This window comes from Oryx dammah, unplaced genomic scaffold (genome assembly GCF_014754425.2).
Source record: "Oryx dammah isolate SB20612 unplaced genomic scaffold, SCBI_Odam_1.1 HiC_scaffold_29, whole genome shotgun sequence".
In the NCBI taxonomy this organism is placed as follows: domain Eukaryota; kingdom Metazoa; phylum Chordata; class Mammalia; order Artiodactyla; family Bovidae; genus Oryx; species Oryx dammah.
This window is the reverse complement of record NW_024070213.1, coordinates 81902345-81917593: the sequence shown is the minus strand read 5'-3', so window position 1 is coordinate 81917593 and position 15249 is coordinate 81902345. Positions and strand designations below refer to the sequence as shown.

At 40.6% G+C, this 15249-nt stretch overlaps 1 protein-coding gene across 2 annotated transcripts in view; it reads left to right on the top strand.

The window, feature by feature from the left end:
- Positions 1 to 1785: 1785 nt before the first annotated feature.
- NELL2 (neural EGFL like 2) overlaps positions 1786 to 15249 on the top strand; it is a 382484-nt gene continuing 369020 nt past the window's right edge. The window contains exons 1-3 of one of the 2 annotated variants that reach the window (XM_040233810.1): positions 1786 to 1972; positions 2680 to 2765; positions 3237 to 3365. In XM_040233810.1, the coding sequence (XP_040089744.1) occupies positions 2711 to 2765; positions 3237 to 3365 (184 nt within the window). In that variant the 5' untranslated portion in view covers positions 1786 to 1972; positions 2680 to 2710. Of the gene's footprint in view, positions 1973 to 2212; positions 2288 to 2679; positions 2766 to 3236; positions 3366 to 15249 lie in introns of those variants that run through there. The other variant, XM_040233809.1, reaches the window with a different exon arrangement.

The following is a 15249-nucleotide window of genomic DNA, read 5'->3' as shown; positions in this document are numbered from 1 at the left end:
TTTGTTGACAAAGTAATGTCTCTGCTTTTTAATATGCTGTCTAGGTTGGTCATAAGTTTTCTTCCAAGGAGTAAGTGTCTTTTAATTTCTTGGCTACAATCACCATTTTGGAGCCGAGGAAAATAAAGTCAGCCGCTGTTTCCACTGTTTCCCCATCTATTTGCCGTGAAGTGATGGGACCAGATGCCATGATCTTCGTTTTCTGAATGTTGAGCTTTAAGCCAATTTTTTCACTCTCCTCTTTTACTCTCACCAAGAGGCTTTTTAGTTCCTCTTCACTTTCTGCCATAAGGGTGGTGTCATCTGCATATCTGAGGTTATTGATATTTCTCCCGGCAATCTTGATTTCAGCTTGTGCTTCTTCCAGTCCAGCGTTTCTCATGATATACTTTGCATATAAATTAAATAAGCAGGGTGACAATATACAGCCTTGACATACTCTTTTTTCCTATTTGGAACCAGTCTGTTGTTCCATGTCCAGTTCTAACTGTTGCTTCCTGACCTGCATACAGGTTTCTCAAGAGGCAGTTCAGGTGGTCTGATATTCCCATCTGCTTTAGAATTTTCCACAGTTTATTGTGATCCACACTGTCAAAGGTTTTGGCATAGTCAATAAAGCAGAAATAGATGTTTTTCTGGAACTCTCATGCTTTTTTGATGATACAGCAGATGTTGGCAATTTGATCTCTGGTTCCTCTAAATATGTGTGTATATGTATATTTATTTTTTCCTCTGATTTTATCTTTCAGTTTTTAATGTCACTTTTGTAAATACTTGTTAGAATTAATTACTTTGGTTGTATTGCTATAGAAAGATCTTTAATTTCCTGATGAATAATTTCCTTTGAATTAATTTAATTCAGTTACATTAATTTCATTTTGTGTAGTTTTGCAAGTTTGTGAAGTTACATAAAACAATACTTCATCACATTTAAGTACGGATCTACTTCTCAAAAGTTTACAAAATTAGAAATAGAATCAAATGGAAAACCTGATAAGGAAAGATCATTTAAATTTAATTTGGAAAAAACTTCCAGATTCTGATATTTTTCCCTTAAAAATTCCAAGGGCAGAGCTAAATATGTCCCACTCCTCCTGTTACAGTATGCTAGTAAGTTGCTTCAGTCATGTCCAACTCTGTGCGACCCCACTGACTGTAGCCCGCCAGGTTCTTCTGTCCACAGAATTCTCCAGGGAAGAATACTTCAGTGGGTTGATGTGCCTTCCTCCTATTATAGTATAATTGAGTATATATCGCCCTGCTGGAACCTCAGACTCTACCCAGTAGGTATTTTGGTAACTTTGTAGGTTCCTTTCGAGAATTCAGAATCTACTTGTTTGGATGGAAAATTAAGAAACTCAATTGACTTTCGTATAGATTAACATTTTAATCGCTTTTGAAACTTCCTCAGTATGGGGCTTCAATGTCAATATTCAAAATTTACCTCAAATTTAAAGGAACTCTATCTGTCTATCGATCTATCATTTTTCTCTTCTTTTTGGCATAGGCAGGCACCCTGACTCTGCTGCCCTTGCCTCACGCTGTGTGCTTGTCCGGGAGAACCAGAGCCGGGGACCTGGCCTTGTGTTTGGCAGGGGGCGCGCGAGGTCCCGGAGCTGTCCAGCAGTTCCCGGCTAAGTTCTCCCCTGCTCTCTCCGCGCAGGGGAAGCTCTCCAGCGCCCCGCCCCGGGCAGGGAACCTCTCCCCTGGAGCTCCCAGGGCTTCCCAGGCTCGCCACCAGTCTCCGCCCGTTTCTCCCTACTTCCAGCCCCACCGCGGGAGTCTAGCTGCCTTAGTAGTCTTCCTCCGCAAACCTCCGAGAGGGATTCCCCTCTCTAGTCCGCGGGGCTGCGCTTCCCTCCTTTGCCTAAAGGGCGAGAGAGCGCGTCTCCATCTAGCCTCGCCTTCTGCAGTTGGGTGGTCCTTTCTCTTTCTCCGTCTGTTTTTCTAGACACGCGCCCAAAATTGAGGGGTGAGAGCAATGACTGCCTATCAACTTAGCACCTTGAAATAAGATCTTTTTATCCCGAAGGAGCTTAGCGTAGCGGGGATCGGCGAGAGAGGGAGGACGCGGCGGAGGCTGTCGCGACTCCGGGGTCCGCTGGACGGGGCTTGGGGACCGAGAAGCCCGCGTGGGAGAGGGACGCGGGGCGCCGGGCCTCGCCCTCGGACTCCCTCCCTTCTCCTCCTCTCCCCGCCTCCCCGACCCGCCCCTCCCTCGCGGAAGAGCAGTCTCTCCTCCGCGCGTCTCCCGGCGCTCTCTCCATTGTCTCTGCCTTTACAACAGGTTCGGGCGGCGGGGAGACGGGCGGGTGCGGGGCCGCCCCGGTCCGGGCTTTCTTGGGGCGGCCTCCTTTCCTCCGGGAGTGTGCTCCTTCGGCCGCTTTGATTCGGCTCAAGAGCTAATTTTCCGGCGGAGCAGCCCCCGGCGAGGCCGACCCCTCCCTCCGGGCCCCGTCCCAACCCGCGCCCGCCGCCTGGGCTCTGCGTGTGGGAATGATGTGCGCATTGGAGGGTCTAAGTTCTTCACGTGCCTGGGGGGTCCTCCCTTTTTTTTCATAGCAACCAAATCGTACTAATCTTACTAATCAGTAAATCCAAGCCAGCGGCAGGAAAGACAAGCGATATTTTTTTTCTCCCGCTTGATTCCAAGAATCTCTTCGGTTTTTATTTTTAAAGAGGGAGACGATGGACTGAGCAGAGCGGCACCATGGAGTCTCGGGTCTTACTGAGAACCTTCTGCTTGCTCTTCGGTCTCGGAGCAGGTGAGTGGCCGCAGAGCTGGGGCGGGAGAAGGGATGGCTCCCACCTCGCGGCAGCCCCAGCTGCCTGGGGACGCCTCGCTTTCCCTCCACCTGAAGTAGGTCTGGAGTGGGAAGCTTGGAGTCGGGGGTGGGTTTGGATTTGGATTTTTTTTTTTTTTTTTTTTAATCCTTGTGCTTGTCTTGGAGACCGCAGGGCGGGTCACACCCCAAGTCTAGGGTCTGAGGGCCGAGGGGAACTTTGCACCGAGCAGGGTTTAAAGTAGGTCACGGAAATGGGACTGGGTGCTCCGCTATTTAAAGCTGGACTGCTGATCTCAGGTAAGGCTCTCCGCGGTGGCGGAGGGAGTCGCCTGTCTCCGTCAGTTTCCAATGTTGTCTCCAAGACGCGATTCTTTGCTGCCCTAAAAGAAGAGGCTTGTATTCTGATGGAGCTTTTTCTTTCTTTTCTCCTCCCTTCCCCACTCCCGCCAGTTTGGGGTCTTGGTGTGGACCCCTCCCTGCAGATTGACGTCTTAACGGAGTTAGAACTTGGGGAGTCCACGACCGGAGTGCGCCAGGTCCCCGGGCTGCACAATGGGACGAAAGCCTTTCTCTTTCAAGGTATGAGGAGCGTGCTCAGTCCCCAGCGCGGTTTCAGTTCGGATAACCGCGGGAGGAGCTGGCCTGGCCGCTCCTCCTAACTTCTGTTCTGCCTCATGGATGACAGTATCTGAGCTGAGACGAGGAGGGATCACTGTGAAATACACATATCTTCCACCTCTTTTTAAGTGGCTTGTTTCTCTCTTCTCCCGCCCCCCTCCTTTTCCTTACTTTGTACTCTTGCCAGTCTAATAGATAGTTCCTTTAATTACTGTGCAGAAACTCCGATGGCAGATGGTTGATTCTGGAGTCTGGGGAACAATGAATTATAGCAAACACCTCATCTGAGTGAAATTGATTTAGGTAGGAAATAGGGTAGCTTAATCTTAGTTAAGAACATTGCTCTCTGAAAGTTTCAGGTACAATGGTGCTCAGTTGTGGACGAATTTCTTTATGTGGGTAGCTTTGTGGGAAAATTAAATCTTTCAACAGTTTTAAGCACTGTATGTCACAAACAATATATTTAAGATTCCTCATCGAAAGATAATGATTCTTCTCCATCGATAACAAGAGAAAAGAAATAATATTCTCTTATTCTTTGTCTCACTGTTAATTGTGTACTTAGGATTTTAAAATGTTTTTGTTGAAGTCAGTGGACTGGCTATGCACGTGTCTGCCTTTAAATTTACCCGTGTTAGGTAGTCAGAAGCAAACTCCAATGAATCAACCCTTCAGCGTTGATTCACCAACACTTTTGAAGATTTCTTGGTTTTTGGGGAGATGCTGTAACATGAGTATTCTAAAAGATAAACACATACAGAAAGAGTAGTTTCCCATATGGTGAAGTACAGATGAAGGCAAAAGAGAAATGGAATTTGGTTTAACATGTTTGATGGACTGACTAAAGCATCTTCTCCCCACCCCACCCAGATTTTTCTTTTGTGATTTTGGTGCTGTGCCTTCAAAAACACGGCAACTCATAATTAATAAAGAGTTGGATATGCAAAATAAAACTTCTTCAGCAAATTACCTCCAATAAATAGGCATAAAATAAAACTTGAGTGTTGCTGTAGAGGTGTTGTTGCTCAGTATAGCCAGTATGTGTCACCATGGACAGTAACACCAAAGCTTACAGTTGGGAAAGGAGAAAACTGACATGTTGCATTTATTTAAAACAAGTTTACTCTTACAATATGTTAAATGTAATTTTCTCTTTTAATTATGGTGCACCCACTAAATGTTTTTATTATGACAGATATTTGTGATAATATTTTATTTACTTAAAAGTCTTTTTTTTTTTTTTTTTTTGGTGGGGAGTGTGTGTGTGACTTTGATATTGAACCCTTAGAAACAATGACCAAAGCTAATAAAGGAAATAAGATTAGACTGTCAGCAAAATTCACAGAGTGGAATAAAGGTGTTATTAGGGTTAAACTCCTGTTTTTTCTCCCCCCCGCTTTTTCTTTTTCCAATCTCTGATTTTTCAATCCCTGTGAACTGGAAACAAAATTATTTCAGGACTGCCAAATTGAGTAACTGGAAAGCTTTACGGAAGCTAAAGTGTCTGATAAATAAATGGCATTGAAGTGTCCTTAAAATTTCCAAAGGTCCTTTAAATTATATTGGTGTTCTTCTTGGCTTTCTCTGAAGAGTGTCTGAGCTGTCACAAATAGAAACCTTCAGGACTGTGCATTTTATGTTCTAATGCTAGACAATTTCTCAGAAATAGTAAGAAGGCACCAATATCTTTTTCTGGTTAATTTAAAAAAGAAATGTTAAAAAAAATTAAAAAGAAATGTTTAGTATTCATTTTTATTTAAATTGTCAGTTGTTCAAGATAGGCATTGTGTTGCAAATGAGTTGTCCATAGTTACTATGTATCAGTGCAAACTGATGAGCTGCTTTTGTTTCTGTGTTGGTACCAAGACCAATATTTAGAAAGATTAAATGCCCAAGAAGCAAGGTTTTAAGAGATTTGGAGATGCAAAGTTTTATTTCTTGTCTAATTATCAACCTTATTTCATATAGCCAATCAATCAGCAAGTTGTTACTATTGGGTGGGGACTTCCCAGATGGCACAGTGGTAAAGGATCCGCCTGCTACGGGTTTGATCCCTGGGCTGGGAAGATCTCCTGGAATGGGAAATGGCAACCCAGTCCAGTATATTTGCCTGGAAAATTCCACAGACAGAGGCGTCTGGTGGGCTACAGGCCATGTGTTGCAAAGAGTCTGACAAAACTGAGGGAGGGAGGATGCATACATGCCTGTGTTCTCAGTAGGCTTATGTTACTAATGTTTGTTACGCTCTAATGATTTCTCTTATTCTCAGACTGAGAATTTAAAATTGACAGCAGGCGGGTGTTTGAGCCTGCTTGATAGTTCTGTATTCCTTGGAAAGTTCTGTTCTCTGCAATTAGAATGTGGGAACTGTTGTTAAGAAGTCAGTTCTGACTCCTGTTGCTTCACTGGGATTTCATGAGTTTTAGAGAGACAAAAGCTTTCAACCTCTAAAGACTTTATGGATTTGTTTTATAGTGAATTGAGGGTGCTGCAGATATTTTTGTATAGTTTGTAAAATGTCATAGCAGGAATAGTAACACATTACAAAACCTGTGAGATGCTCTCAGATTTCACACAAACCTAGCAGTTAAGTTAGTTTGTGCTATCAGATATGTTTTAAATAGATGGGAGAGATTTTTGAACCATCAGTTTTCTTCTGCAGCCATACTGTCTTTTGTCTCTTATCTTTAAAGAAATCTCAGCATATAATTTCCCAATGACTTTGCTCATTTAATATTTTGTTTACTTCATTCTTCTCTTTATTGGTTTTTAAGATGCTTGTAATTTGGTACTTTTCAAATCTAAATACTTTTTGGTAAATTATTATGCAACTTATTATATATATAACAAAACAAAGAGAAATGTGTTTTAAAGTTATATCTGATCTTTATACAAAAGTTGTTTTGTTGTTGAAATTTGGTCTATAATTGTTTTGGAAATTGAAGTAATAAGATACTAGATTATGTACATCCATTGATACATGTGGCTTTTGATCTGTGCCAGTGATAATAATTTTCAAAAGAAACAGGTGAACAGGCAACAATTTGGAATCTGTATCAAGATCTTCCTTGTATTTCTAGCTGTAATCTGACTAAGCCACAAAAATATACTTATGTTTTTAACAAATGGAGGACTGGATGCTGAAGAATTCTGAAATGTTGAGGACTAGTACAATTATAAGTAAAATTCTAGCAACCTTGTTTAAAGTCGAGGGAATATGATTTTAGATCTTTGGTTTTAACATTTGCCCTGGCTGTGTTCCCAAACTAGATCATTTCCTCTTTGGTTTAATAAAATTTCTTCTGGGGTGTCCACAGATTTTTATAATACCATTAATCTCCACAAAAGAAGTAGATAAGATAAAAACATATTTCCCCCCTGATTTGGTAATTTGAAAATAATTTTTTTAGTAATTACTTTTAAAGAACTTTAATATTTTAAAGGAAAAAAGTATTCCCAAGTCTATCCTGATGACAGTATTTGAAAATAAGAATGAAATTGGACATTTGGTGGTGGGTCATTGGCTTGATGAGGCAGTAGCAACTGCATAAGGAAAGTGAGTGGCAGTGAATATTTGTCTTCAGTGAATATCTGACCTTCAGTGAAGGTCAGAGAGTATCTGTGGACTTAGAGACAGTGATCATTGGTGCCCATTAGAACAGAATAGCACAGTGACTGAGAGACCAGTCACATGTGACTAAGGGCTAAGTGACTAGGCTTAAAAACCAGATAGAACAAGTGGAATTCCATTATTTGTGTTTCTGTCATAAAGTTAATTTCTATGAGCTTCAGTACCCTCAGTTATAAAATTAATGTTGTTATGAAGAATTTTGTGTGCAGTTACTGTTCTGCTAGGTATTAGGCATATAATAAATGAAGTTAGAACTTTCATAATGCCTTCAAAGTAGTCATTAAACAAACAATTACACAGATAATAATTTAATCACTATTAAGATAAATGATATGAAGAAAAACTAAGGATGTAAGAGAATCTACATCTTGTTTAGGGAGTTTCAGGATCAGGGAAGCTCTTTGAAGAAGAATTACTTTAGCTGATAGCCAAAGGATACCTAAGAGTAGTCTGGGGAAGAGGAGCTGTGGGGATTCAGAAAGAAAGACTAACACGGGCAGAGGAAATAGCATGAGCAAAGATCTTTTCCTCGAATGAGCATAGTGTATTTGAGAAAATGGAAGAAACCCAGAGTGGTGGAAACCTAAGCATTGTGATATGAAATGAAGCTAATGAAGACAGCATGGGTCAGTTTACATGGTACATCATATTTATACAAAAGAATTGAAAGTTTATCATTATGTAATATATATTGTGGCAGAATTAATAATAGTCCCTCAGAGATGTTCATATCCTAGGAACCTGATTATATGTTGTGTTATTTGTCAAGGTGGAATTAAGGTTGCAAGTCAGCTGCCCTTAAGATAAGGAGATTTTGTTGGATGATCTAGGTAGGCCTTGTGCAATCACAAAGGTCCTTTAAATGTGAAAGCAGAAACTAGAATAGCCAGTGTCAGAGTGAGGCAAAGAATGACTAGACCTGGACACTGCTGGCTTTGAAGATAAAAATGGGCCACGAGCAAAGGAATGTGGGCAGTCTCCAGAATTTGGAAAATGTAAGAAAACAGATTTTCATTCAGTGTGCCCAGAAGGAATACAGCACAGCTGACACCTTGATGTTAGTCCAGTAAGATTCCATTTATACTTCTGACCTCCAGAAATGTGAGATAATGAATTGGTGTTGATTTAAGCCACTAAGTTTGTGGTGATTTGCTACAGCAGCAATAGGAAATTAATACAGGTTTTGATAAATGGAAGTGGGAGATGCTATAAGAAGTAAAACCGTGGAAGTGGCTTTGAAATTGTGCAATAGGCACATGCTGGAAGAATTTTGAGAAGCATGATAGAAAAAAAAGGCTAGATTCCTTTGAATAGACTGTTCGTAGACATAGGGATGTTGGTGGTTCTACTAGCGAGGACTCAGAAAAAGATGGAAGAACATGGTAGAGAAAACCCAAATCATCTCAGAGAATACCTGAACTGTCATGAACAGACTATTTGTAGAGATATGGGCAATAAAGGCAATGCTAGTGAGAGCTCAGAAATCAAGAACATGTTACTGGAAACTAGAGGAAAGGATATCCTTGTTAGATAGTGGCAGAAAACTGAGCTGAATTCTGCCCTGCCGTTATGTGGAAAGTCAAACTTGTAAACATGAATTTAGATATTTAGCTGAGATAATATATATGCAGAGGTGCAGCCTGGCTTTCCCTTCTGCTTATAGTAAAATGTGAAAGGAGAAAGATAGATTGAGGGAAGAATTGTTAAGCAAAAAGGAACCAGAACTTTACATTTAGAAATTCTTAGCCTATCCAGATTGCAAAATATGCTGAAATTAGGAGATTTGCTGGCAGGAAAGTCTCTTTTGGAAAGAAAGCTGATAGTGTGACCTAAAAACATCTTGGTAGTGCCTCAGAAGTAAAGCCAAAGTATTCAGTTCCAAAGAGGGCTCTTTAAGGAAATTGAACATGTGACATGAATTCCCTCATACATCTCAGTGGAAGCCCGTAATAGAGATAAATCTATCCAAGAGGTATTTGTGCAGGAACCTCTTTCTGTTGGAATAAATCTCAATGACATATATAGGAAATGCACAAGGTTCTTAAGAAGATCATACCAGCAATAACACTTCTGGCCTGAATGGGGAAGTGACAGGATTTGATGAAAGAAGGTTGTTGGACCCCCTAAATTCTACAACTAAGATACAGGCTGATTAAACTGCTCAGCTGTAAACATGTGCTACCTTTCATGGGCAGAACTGAGACCCCAAAGACAAAACTTACAGCCCAGAGGATTATTCTCAGACCTTGAAACCAGATGCAGTTTACTTGGCTGGATTTTAAAATTGCATGGGTCTGGTGTCTAAATTTTTTAACTTGCATTTTCTCCCTTTTTGAATGGGAATGTCAATAACTGTTATCCCATGTCTATCTCACCATTGAATTTTGGAAGGAGATAACTTGTTTCTGTGTCTCAGGATGGATAATATCCAAAGCCTCATTTTTACCTGATTTAGATGGTGAGATTTGGAGCTTTTGAATTGGTAAGATTTAGACCAGATTTTAAACTTTGAGTTGATATTCTAAAGGCTTGACTGAGTCTTTTGGGGGTTTGGGGATAGAGTAAATGTGGCTTCATTAGGGATGGACAGGTTGTCCATCTAAAGGACAGCTTGTGGTAGGCTGGATAATGATTCTCCAACTGTCTATGTACTAGATCCTTAGAACATGTGAATATGTTATGTTACATGGAGGGATTAAGGTTGCCAAAGGAATTAAGGTTCATAATCAGTGGACTTTAAGATATGGGCGTTTTCCTGGGTTATCTGGGTGAGCCTCATGTAATCACTCAGGGGGTTGCCCACCGGGTCCTGGAGGTGTTTCCCCCAGGACAGTACGCTGGGCCATGGCCATGGAGGAGGGAGGTAGAAGAGTTGGTGTGATGCAGTGTGAAAGAGACTTGATTGACCATTGCTGACTCTGAAGTTGGAATGTGGTCCTAAGCCGAGGAACGTGGGCAGTTTCTAGAAGCTACAAAAAGCAAGGTAATGGATTATCCCCTAGAACCTCCAGGAGGAACATAGCCTCACAGACACCTCGGTTTTAGCCTAGTGAGATTCATTTTGGACTTCTGAACCTCTAAAACTGTGAGGTAATACATTTTCATTGATTTAGCCATGAGATTTGTGGGGATTTGTTACAGCAGCAACAGGAAAGTGATGTATATGTTAAATATTTATTTTGTAACTGAATTAAACTTTCTTTTGAGCCTGCCTTCAACTATGCATGAGAATATATTTGTGCAATGACTGGAAATTTGAAGTAGCCAGTTAAAGTTAACTTAGTCGTTTGGGACTTAAAAGTTGAAGTATAAAGTCAGAGTCTTTATACTAAATTATTAGTCTTTAAGGGATTCTCTCCATCACTTAATTATGAGTTCATTCTCAGAACAAACAGTAAAATCAAGTGATAGGTGGTTTTTTTTTTTTTTTGTATTTCTTTTTCAAAAATATATCCTTCCTCCCCACAACAGGTTAATCTAGAGGTTGAGAGGGCAAATAGAAAGCATGCATATTTTGGAAGTAGAATGGATAGCACTTAGCATGGCGTTTGGCACCCTGTGAGTGTGGTCCTCAGAATTATGGACTACAAGAATAACTAGAGTTTTCCTATCAAAAGTGCCAGGGATCTCTGTAGGATATTAACTTGGGAGGAACCGGAGCAATCTTGACAGACTTTGACAGGTGAATGATCTTTCCTTTTTTTTGGCTGAACCAGAATCCCCATGGCAGAGGAGCCTGGTGGGCTATAGTCCATGGGGTCGCAAAGAGTTGCACACGACTAAGCAACTAAGCACACACATGGCTTATGGGGTCCTAGTTCCCTGACCAGGGATTGATCCTATGCCCCTGCAATGGAAGCATGGAGTCCTAACCATTGGACTACCAGGGTTGTGGCGTGAATCTTCAAAAATAGGTGAAGTGAAGGGCATTTCTTTGGCTTTATTCCATCTCCCACTGGCTCCTTCACCTCATGCTGGTTCCAGGCCCCATTCTTGCAGACACCTATTTTTTGGGGATTATTTTCTGTCTGTAATTCAAATAATTATCTGTCAACATGGTAACTGATAACTTAGGTAATAGATATTAAGGCCTAATTAAGGTGTGATATGACTCCTATTGATTTCCAACTTAATTGATTCATTAATTCAACTTAACAAATATTTATTTCACTGCTACTATGTATAAAGAAGTCATAAAGTATATTAGAGGAAGAAAGATGTCTACATAAATTAGTACAGGAGGTAAAGTAGGAACTAAAATTTAATTGTAAATAGTGAAAAAGAAAATTTGGAACTGTAGCATAAAGAAGGTAGAACTCTGAAAATTATTTGTCGTAGTCTATAGTTGATGAAATGTAGATAATCATTTAATTATGAGCCAATTATAAGAACAAATAGAATAAAGTCAAGTATTGGGGTTTTGTGTGTTTTATTTGTTTGCTTATTTTTGCAAAAATGCCTAAGGACTGTCTCTTAAACTTCTAATGAGAAATCTTTCAGTTTGAGGTATTGATTATTTTGGTCAAATTTTTATTTTTCATGTTAAAAATTTATCTGTCTGTGTCAGATCATCAAAAGCTAGTGCCTTTGAGTCATGTAAGCATTTCTCTTACATTGTTTTTACTGACTTTATGAAACTTTTCATCTTTTGCTAGGCTTCAGTTTAGAATTGACATTGAAGAGATAGATGCCAATCGTATGTGGAAACATTTTATAAGCAAATAGTTTATTGGGGGATATCTTTGTTATGGTAACTTTTGCGTCACATTTATTGAAACTCATTTGTGGACTACCGTAATTAAAAAGAATTAGCGAGAGAGCTGATGGGAAGGAAAGCACTACTTTTCCCTTTCTCATTAAGGCTGCTGCCAGGAGCTGGACATGGGCGCTTGGACAAGTATTTGCTGAGATGTTCTTGACGGGAACCCTCCTGACAATCTTCATTCTGGGAAGGGATAGGGAGCCCAGACAACCACGTGTCTCTCCCTTCAAAGGAAAAATGTGGAAGGAAGACAACAAATCAGTGCTCAGAAGGTCACACTTTGCTTGTCTAGCAAAGGGAAGAAATTATGGAGGCAATTCCAAGTTCATATTGATATGCTGTAGTAGTTTTTAGTAGTCAGGAACATAGACTCCAGAGCTAGATATCTCAAGGTCAAATCTTGGTTCCTTTGTTGGTAGTGTGAACTTTAACTTGCTACTTATCTCTACTTCCACTGAGATAATGATGGTACTATTTCTTAGAGTTGATGTGTAAATTATATCAATAAATATACGTAATTTATTTGGTAATGCATGGCATTTACCAAACATTCATTACTCATATATTGTTTTTATTTTGGAATCAGCTTAGCAGAAGGTCAGTCTCCCTTGAATTGTTTTAGGGGCTCCCTGGTAGGAAAGCTGGGTTTTGTGGAGGAACTAAGGTAAGGTGACTTGCCATATGATGTGGGGATGAAGGTGAAGGTAAACTGGAGTGGGGGAGAAACTGGCCCTGCAGCAGCTCCTGTTCTATTTTTTTCTGTTTGGGCTTTATTGGGGTGAAGAGGACATGCTGATTTGGGTAGAGAGAGATGGAAACAATGGGTCCGTTTGTAGAGGAAGGAGTATAATCTGCCCTGTTGTACAGTTTTCAGAAGTGGGGGTGGGGCATAGAGTAAATCAACAAAAGATTCAGAATATAGTTCCTCTATAGTCACCGCAACACACATTGCTTTTTAAGTGTGTTAAAAGTCTAGCTTAGATTTTGAGTCTCATATATACAGAGGATGAGATGGTTGGATGGCGTCATCGACGCGATGGACATGAGTTTGAGTAGGCTCGGGAGTTGGTGATGGACAGGGAAGCCTGACATGCTGCAGTCCATGGGGTCGCAAAGAGTTGGACACAACTGAGTGACTGACCTGAACTGAACTGAGTCGTATATAGATTTTGAGTCACCACCCGGTTTTTTTTACCTGTCTCTGTCTGGGTAACCTTGGCCTTCCTTGGCAAAGTACAGATTTGGTCTGTTGGTGGGAGCTGGTGATAGAGGATGAGATTCTGTGGAACCTTGAATGGTGGTTGCAGGGCCAGTGTAATGTGGGCAGGACCCTTGGGTGGCCCTGTGGGTCCTTTACGGATTAGAGTCACTTTTCCTACATTTCCTGCTACATCTTTGACTTCTCTTGAACATGCCTTGCTGGAATGATTGTTCCTCCCCATAGTTTCTCTGCTAATTTTCATTCCAGTGTCACTGGGACTCTGATCTTAAGTAATTTACTGTCTTGTTTCCCTATTGAGACAGTAAGTTCCCCAGGAAAAGGATCATGCCCTATATTTTTCCTGGTCACTAACAACTCTGCCAGTTCCCTTCTCTGGATGGTTCTTTCTCTTTCTTTTTTCCTGGTGAACTTTTATATATTTTTCAGGACTCGGCTAAGCTACTAATCTTTCCTTTGGTGAAATTGTTGTTTCTTCTGTGCCGTCTTAGCTTTCTCTACTAAAACAACCACCTCACTGTATTATAGCTAGGTTTTTTCCTTAATATAAAAACTCGGACCACTTCTATTTTCTTTGCTGCTACTTGCCTGGTCCACACCATTGCCTTCTCTCACCTGGATGATTGTAGTAGCCTCCTAAGTCGTCTTCCTGTTTACACTCTTGCTTCCTTTCAGTCTGTTTTCTGCATAGTTGCTAGAATGATCCTTTCAGAACATAGCTCACATCACGCCACTGCTTTGCTCCCAACATTTAATAGTTCTCCACTTCAGTCAAAGGTAAAGTTCTTATTATGCCCTACAAAGACCTACAGGAACACTCCTACCCTGCCCTGTTACTCTCTGGCCTGCTGTTCTCCCCCTTGCTCTTGGCCTTAACTCTACTGGCCTCCTTGCTGTTCCTTAAACAGGCCTGGCACTCTCGTGACTCAGGGCCTTTGCACTGGCTGTTTATTCTGCCTGGAATCCTACTCTCCCAGATATCTAAATGTTTTCCCCCTTGCTTCAAATATTTTATCAACTATCAATTTGTTAATAAGGCCTACTCTGAATGCTGAGTAAAATTTCAACTTGTCTTCTACCCCACAAGTATTCTTGATATACTTTAGTCTGATCTGTTAGTTTTTATAACATTTATCATCTAGAATGATGAGTAATTCAATTATCATATTAGTTGTGTATTCTCCCTCTTCCCTCTAAAGAGTAAGCTTCATAAGAGCTGGGCTTTGGGAATGTTTTATTCGCTAGTAGATCAGTCAAGGGTCTACCATATAGTAGGAACTCCGTAAATATTTGTCACATGAATCTCCTTGTCTTGCTGACTAGTCTGCAATCTCCTGAGGCTTGGAACTCTACCTCTTTCCTTCTTGTGGCCTCCTGGCCTATTGTGGTGACAAATACAATGTGCTTAGTAAACCATCAGTAAGTGAATATTTGTAGTGTTGAATTGAGTCCATTTGGTCATGACAGATCTGGTTGTTTTTGTGTGATGTTTTCTGTTTTATATTTATGTAACTTTAAAGAAGGCTGAAGAGCTCTTCTACTAAATCAAAACACTTCTATTCTCCAGTCATAAGAAAAGGCAAGAGGTTTGAGATGAATTGAAAAAGCGAGTTCTCCTTAACTTAGTCTCTGAATTATTCTGAGATGGCTCTTCTCCACCCCAAGATGAAGTGTGCTGCAGGGAAAACAGCAGCATGGTGAGGAACCTGAACGTCATGAATACTTCTTGACAATGAGAGTTTACGATTTTAGTTTAATATGTTGTGAATTCACCATTTAGCAGAGACCCTCATATTCATAGGAACGCACTAAGAAAGATTTCCAAGACAGGATTGATTTGGGCTATCTGTGCTGTGGTACTTCTCCACTACTGTAAATGAACCAAACTGGAGTCCTACCCAGAGGACAGCAACCAGAGAGTTGAGAGGTTTGGAAACCATGTCAGATGAGGAACGGATGAAAGAACTTGGGAATTTTAGCCTGGAGAATAAAAGACTGTAGGTGTGACCCTGTATTTTAGATATTTGAAGGGTCGTCATGTAAGGGAGGACTTAGATTTATTTTGTGCTGTTTTGGAGCAAAATTTTAGCCTGGAGAATAAAAGACAGTGTACATATGACCTATATTTTAGATATTTGAAGACTAGTCTTATATGAGAGATATGAGATTTATTTTGTACTGTTCCAGAGCAGTGATTCCTAAGTATTAGTCTGATGATCAATGGTTAATTAAT